General features: G+C 39.8%; 1 protein-coding gene across 2 annotated transcripts; it reads right to left on the bottom strand.

The window, feature by feature from the left end:
• Nucleotides 1-56: 56 nt before the first annotated feature.
• LOC141446726 (peroxisomal N(1)-acetyl-spermine/spermidine oxidase-like) lies at nucleotides 57-5,858 on the bottom strand. 2 transcript variants are annotated; one of them, XM_074113441.1, is made up of 4 exons: nucleotides 5,640-5,856; nucleotides 4,159-4,473; nucleotides 3,486-3,833; nucleotides 57-1,252 (listed from the first exon to the last, which is right to left on the bottom strand). In XM_074113441.1, exons 1-4 carry the CDS (start codon nucleotides 5,696-5,698, stop codon nucleotides 205-207), a joined length of 1,770 nt encoding a protein of 589 aa, XP_073969542.1. In that variant the 5' UTR covers nucleotides 5,699-5,856; the 3' UTR covers nucleotides 57-204. The 2 variants fall into 2 exon arrangements, with proteins under 2 accessions (XP_073969542.1, XP_073969543.1); XM_074113442.1 differs by lacking the exon at nucleotides 3,486-3,833 and having other exon boundaries at nucleotides 5,640-5,858.
• Nucleotides 5,859-6,221: the final 363 nt, after the last annotated feature.

The raw sequence follows: 6,221 nt of genomic DNA, 5'->3' as shown, positions 1-6,221 counted from the left end.
GGAGAATTAGCATAAACTGTGAAGCTAATTTAAAATTAAATAAGACAAAACACAGGTAATTTACAAAACTTAGACAGATTTTAATGGAATGACGGACACAAAATTTCACAAGAGCACACACAACAAAAGTACGGAGAGGGAAGGAAGTACAAAAGATAAGAAGAGGACTTAGTTTGTTGTTGAGGGAGGGGTGACTCTGGAGCTTCAACAGGTAGCTGTTGATTTCCTGCCTTCGCATTGCTCTTGCTCCAGTTCAGCTTGCCTCTGGCACTCGCACATCTGCCTCTCAAACTCTGATCGTGCGACAAATTGCAGATAACTTTCCCTAACCGTTTTCGCAATTCTGTTAGCTTCTCGGATGCCGGAAAGCCGGGCCGCGTGTACAGTACCAAAATACAGGTGGTGGGTAGCTTCCCCGGCAAACAGTACCGGCATGGGACAGTCTAAATCATCGCATCTGCCAATTGGAGGCTCGTACAGATCTTTAATATGACCAATCGTTGAGCCCATAGGCATGTAGCACTGGGCACCGCGGAAATGCGGACTACAAGACCATCTGGACAGGATTACATTGTTTGGAAACGGTATGGACTTGTTGTCCATAATTTTGCGTACAAAATTTGTGAACTCAATGGCCAGCTCTTCAGCGGTGATCAGTTCTAGATCGATGGCCTGTTGGGCGCCTAACGTGAACGACAGTACATGTTTACTTCCGGGGATTTCCGTTATTTTGTTGATACTTTTGGTCCATTTGGTCGTATTGATCAGTTCATCTTTGTTCAACGCTAAGCGTAGATTAAATTCACCCGGTGCCCACCAAGGATTCACATATTCCAGATAGACTCGGTTAATATGGCCGATCGCTAAAGCTCTTATTGCTTCCTGTTTTGTCTGTGGCAATTCCGGTTCAAACATGCAATCGTACTTCTCTTTCAGGACACCCAAGGAAAAGGTGACGATCACGTAGTCGGCTTCAAACTCTTTACCATTCAGGCAGGTTACTTTTACCCGCGGTTCATCGCAGAAGCTCCATTTGATGGTGTGCACAGCGTGGTTATAGTGTAAATTTTCCCGCGGGATGTCTCGTACAAGGGGCGCCAACAGGGTGATAAATCCTCCAGGAACTCGAACTTCCCCACCGGGAATGTTCACCATTTTGGCCAGACCGTTAGCACTTATATCTTCCAATGCTGCTCCGTACTTTCCTTTGACGCTGTTCAACAGTCCGTAGAACATTCTTTCCGTGTCATACCTGGTACAGGAAAACAAAATATTAACTCAAAATTAGATATTAAATTTAAATTTTACTAAAATCTGTTATGAACACTCACACGACTTGGTTTTATACCAAGTTAGTTCTTAAATTTACAGAAATCCTGGCAGCTGTTTTCGTAAAAAAAAATTGACCAGCGCTATACTTCCGGATGTGAAATTCAACAAGTTTTTCCTTTAATAGGGAAATAACACCGTGCGCTATTAGAGGCAATCTACTGACTCGCTCCCTCTTTCAGGAGTATCCCTAATCGAACTTTTCAGGATCAAATAAAGGTTCAAAGGATACATTATAGTAAAAGTAAAGTAATTGCCTATTTATTCAGGCAGGCTTTACGTCCAACTACCAATTAGGTGTCGTGGACGGAGGCGACTAGCAAACATACTTTACTGTAAATTTCTCATATTAACCATTAAATAAAATCCAAGGCCTAAGACCGGGAATCGAACCCACTAAACCAACAATACGTCTTAGATTTGCGGATCTAGCCTATAACCGCCTGACATACTTTACTATAAATTTCTCATATTAACCATTAAATAAAATCCAAGGCCTAAGACCGGGGAATCGAACCCACTAAACCAACAATACGTCTTAGATTTGCGGGTCTAGCCTATAACCGCCTGACATACTTTACTATAAATTTCTCATATTAACCATTAAATAAAATCCAAGGCCTAAGACCGGGGAATCGAACCCACTAAACCAACAATACATCTTAGATTTGCGGGTCTAGCCTATAACCGCCTGACATACTTTACTATAAATTTCTCATATTAACCATTAAATAAAATCCAAGGCCTAAGACCGGGAATCGAACCCACTAAACCAACAATAAATCTTAGCATTGCGGGTCTAGCCTATAACCGCCTGACATACTTTACTATAAATTTCTAATACTAACCATTAAATGCAATCCAAGACTTAGAGATAGGGAATCGAACCCACTAAACCAACAATACATCTTAGCTTTGCGGGTCTAGCCTATAACCGCCTGACATACTTTACTATAAATTTCTAATACTAACCATTAAATGCAATCCAAGACTTAGAGATAGGGAATCGAACCCACTAAACCAACAATAAATCTTAGCATTGCGGGTCTAGCCTATAACCGCCTGACATACTTTACTATAAATTTCTAATACTAACCATTAAATGCAATCCAAGACTTAGAGATAGGGAATCGAACCCACTAAACCAACAATACATCTTAGCTTTGCGGGTCTAGCCTATAACCGCCTGACATACTTTACTATAAATTTCTAATACTAACCATTAAATAAAATCCAAGGCCAAGACCGGGAATCGAACCCATTTCCACATACATATTAGCTTCGCAGGCCTCGCCTCTAACCGCTCGGCTACCGTGGCGCCTGATACATTATAAATTTATGTGTTTGTAATCATTACGCTAAGTTTAAATAAAATTGGAGAAAAGCTCCAAAATATGGAAAATTTATTCAGTAAAGCCACACTTGGGATTAGCTGATTTTATTCAAATTTGGAAATTCAATCACACCGGGGCTTTTTAATACAATTTAAGAGGTGGCAAAGGGAGCGAAGTGTCCAAAAAAGGACTTTAGAGGATAGCCTATCTATCTTCTTCCCTAAAAAGAGTATTTCCCTTCAACGAGCAATTAGATTAGATTAGATTAGACTAGGGCGGCCTTAAAGGCCTACGCCACTGCGACTTCTTTGGATCTATTGTGGCTCCCCTCACTCTAAAGCTCACCCTCCAGACCTGTCCTTTTAATCAGACTCTTAATTCTGTGGAGAGCGACTCCTGGGTACAGCTCTCAAGGCCTTGGTTATTTCTTCCCGAGAAGTAACATCCTTAGCCAGACAAGCCCTTCACACTGACCCAACACGTGCAGAGTGCCGCCCTCCTCCTCCTCCTCCTGCTGACAGAACCTACAGAGGCTATCATCTGCCAGGCCCCCATGCGATGCATGTGTTTTCTGTAGCCTGCAGTGGCCACAGTTAATAGGCCTACAATTATCCTTATAGCCCCACGCGGACCTTGACGGATTAATTCTGCAGTCAGCCTCGGCGAATAGCCTTTAATAAATTCCTTCTCACGAGCAATTAAGAAAATGCTCATTTCCCAAAGAACAAAGTGAAGAAAATGGAATTAGATCAATGTTAATATATTATTACGTCCAAGTGAAAAACCCAGCAAACTTGGTATTTACTACTGGGAGCTAATTACCTCAGTTCGGCCGGAAATTTCATCACTTCCTGTCCGATACGCAGCACCAGATAATTTAGCAAAGAAATGTTTTGCGATGTACGACGACTTCGAAAATAATCAGGCAAATCGTTCAACATCTGCTGGAAGACCATGTCTTGAGTATAATGGTCGGTTATAATTCGTCCATCTCTCATCAGATAGTCCTCTGGCGGATTTTCGGCTCTGAGAACTGGTCTATTTTTGAACATCCCTTCAAGACAGGCTAGAGTAAACATTGGATTGGCCACGCTGCCTCCATGTATCAGTTTGGGCCCCATTTCTACGATTGAATCGCCCATCCAACTGGTTCGAATTCGGCCACCAATTCTGTAAATGAACAATAAAACTTATTAAAGGTAGATTTTGAAATCTAAAATAATCCGCTTTTTCAGGGAAGGGATTAGCTATGCGGTTAACGCACTGGACTCCCACGCGGTGGTCTCGGGTTCGAATCCAGCTGCTGACCCTTAGATTTTCTCTTTCTAGGAGCTTCTTACAGCTCACTGCCCAGTGATGGACAGTGTTGTCTGTAACGAGAGCACACTCTCCGGAGGCCGGAAGTGCACTGAAAAAAGCTCCGGGCGCCAATAACCTTAGATGTTGACGCGCCTTAAATCATTAAAAAAAAAAAAAATCTCTCAAATTCACTCACCTATCTGTAGCCTCCAAGATGAGTACATCTTCGAAACCACACTGGATCAAGCGTAAAGCGGCCGAAAGACCAGCAACGCCTGCGCCGACAATGATCACTTTCGGCTTTTTGGCACATGGATCCGGACACAGTGGGTCGCATAAAGTTAATCGACCTTTCATTGCTTCATTATGACATTTTAAAGTCTTGTCTCGCATTGGTAACTTCCGTTTTTCTTTCTCTCGTTTCTCCTTGAGTATAGCACAAACATCCTTGTCTATGAAGCACTCACCACAATCATTGTCTTTTCTCACTAAGGCCGATGTAGAGATCAATCTGTTACAAAAAAAAAAAAAATAATAATAATAATGTGGAGTGAACACTCTCATGACTTCTTGCTACTGCCATTCTCAAGATTCGAGAAACCCATTAATATCTTGCCAAGCTCGCATATTAGACCCCCCCATATTAATTCTCAGCAGCATTATAGTTTGTAAAATGTGAACATTACAGAGATTTTGCTCAGTTTACGGAAGCCATTTTCCAGGAAGTGGAAGTATCCATTGAATTGGAGCGGAACTTCCGAGGGGTTGAGAAATATTTCCCTTCAAACTTCCAGCTTTAACGAAACATTTAACCTTCCTTATCGAGTAGTATTACAAGAGATAGAACAGACACATTACAGGGAAATTAGCACCTTCACAGGGCCACTTCTACAGGACTTCCTGTCACTCCCTCAGAATTGTCCTTAATCGAGTTCGAACCCCCCCCCCCCCCAACAAATGTTTCAAATACTAGTCGATTTTTTTTTAATGTTTTGAAACACTGTACGAAGTTTTATTGAAATCTTAGGATCCGGTTTTTTTTGAGAGGAAATCTCAAAATACGCGAAGTATCTAATCAGCAAAAAGTGGCCACTTCCGCATAGCCGATCTTCATCAAATTGGGAAATTCAGCCTGAAACATGGATGCTTATCAAAGATTATACAAGTACAAAAAGGAAATAGCACTTTATACAGCCTAAACCCTGAAACCATAACTTCCGCTCAATCAAATTTCCATCGGAAAAGTCTTACAATCTAAAGTTATAGATATCCGTAAGCACATTTTGAGGTAAGCACTTCAAGTTCTCCTCTTAAATTAATGGTGGTTTTTTTTTGAAAAAATCACGTTTAAAAAAATAAAAATAAAATTAACTTAAATTAGTACTTCCGGTTGCCCAAAATTGACTAAATAGTGGTGTCCTCTATTTCTAAATTTAAATTTAAAATTTTAGCTATTTTTTTTTCCGTTTTGTTTTTGAGTTATACCGGATGCAGGACAGTCGTACATATCGTGTATTTTTTTGTAGCACCAAAAATGTTCGTTTGCGTTCTATCGAACTCGTAATATGCATATCCGGTGAAAAATTCAAATTTAAGAATTGACCCAATCAACCAACACTTTCTTTGTAATTATAATAAAATAAATAATATATATACTTATATATTTTTAATAATTACCTTTTTAAAAGGTTTGAAGTTTTAGTGAAGAAACGCTTTGCACTTAAAAGTGTGTTCATACTTAATGTGCTTCGAATTTTGAACTTATATTGATAAAACCAACTAATATTACTTTTTCTAATACTTAAAACTTATTAAAAAAGAAAATTTTCATATTTCTTCGACTTTTTTTTTACAAATTCCTTGAAAAGTATTTACTTTGATTTCTATGGATATAATTTTAATTCTTAAACTTCGCCAAACAACATATGGCTTTTCAGTGAACATTTGCGTTGCATAAAATTTGTAATCATTTTTTGCCGGAAGTGCCAAGTACTGGTGGAGGGGGGAGTTTCTTAGGACTAGTGTTCCTCATGAGGAATGAGAAGCTTTTTTGACGTGAATACGTCTTTAAATTTGCTATCATATGGAGGCAATCCAAGAAAACCTAATGATAACAAAATCGGGGGATACAGTTTGGTGTTAAAGTTTCGAATCTATCGTCTACATTCAAAATTAAATTACACCACTGGATAGCTAATGGATCATCAGAATTCATTACGATAAGCGAGGACTGTGACACATCGCGCGCGGTCAAGGGGG

Source organism: Rhodnius prolixus, unplaced genomic scaffold, assembly GCF_049639745.1.
Source record: "Rhodnius prolixus isolate KJV_2025 unplaced genomic scaffold, Rpr scaffold_7, whole genome shotgun sequence".
In the NCBI taxonomy this organism is placed as follows: Eukaryota; Metazoa; Arthropoda; class Insecta; order Hemiptera; family Reduviidae; genus Rhodnius; species Rhodnius prolixus.
The sequence above is the reverse complement of the archived record's forward strand: the minus strand, read 5'-3'. Positions and strand labels throughout refer to the sequence as shown.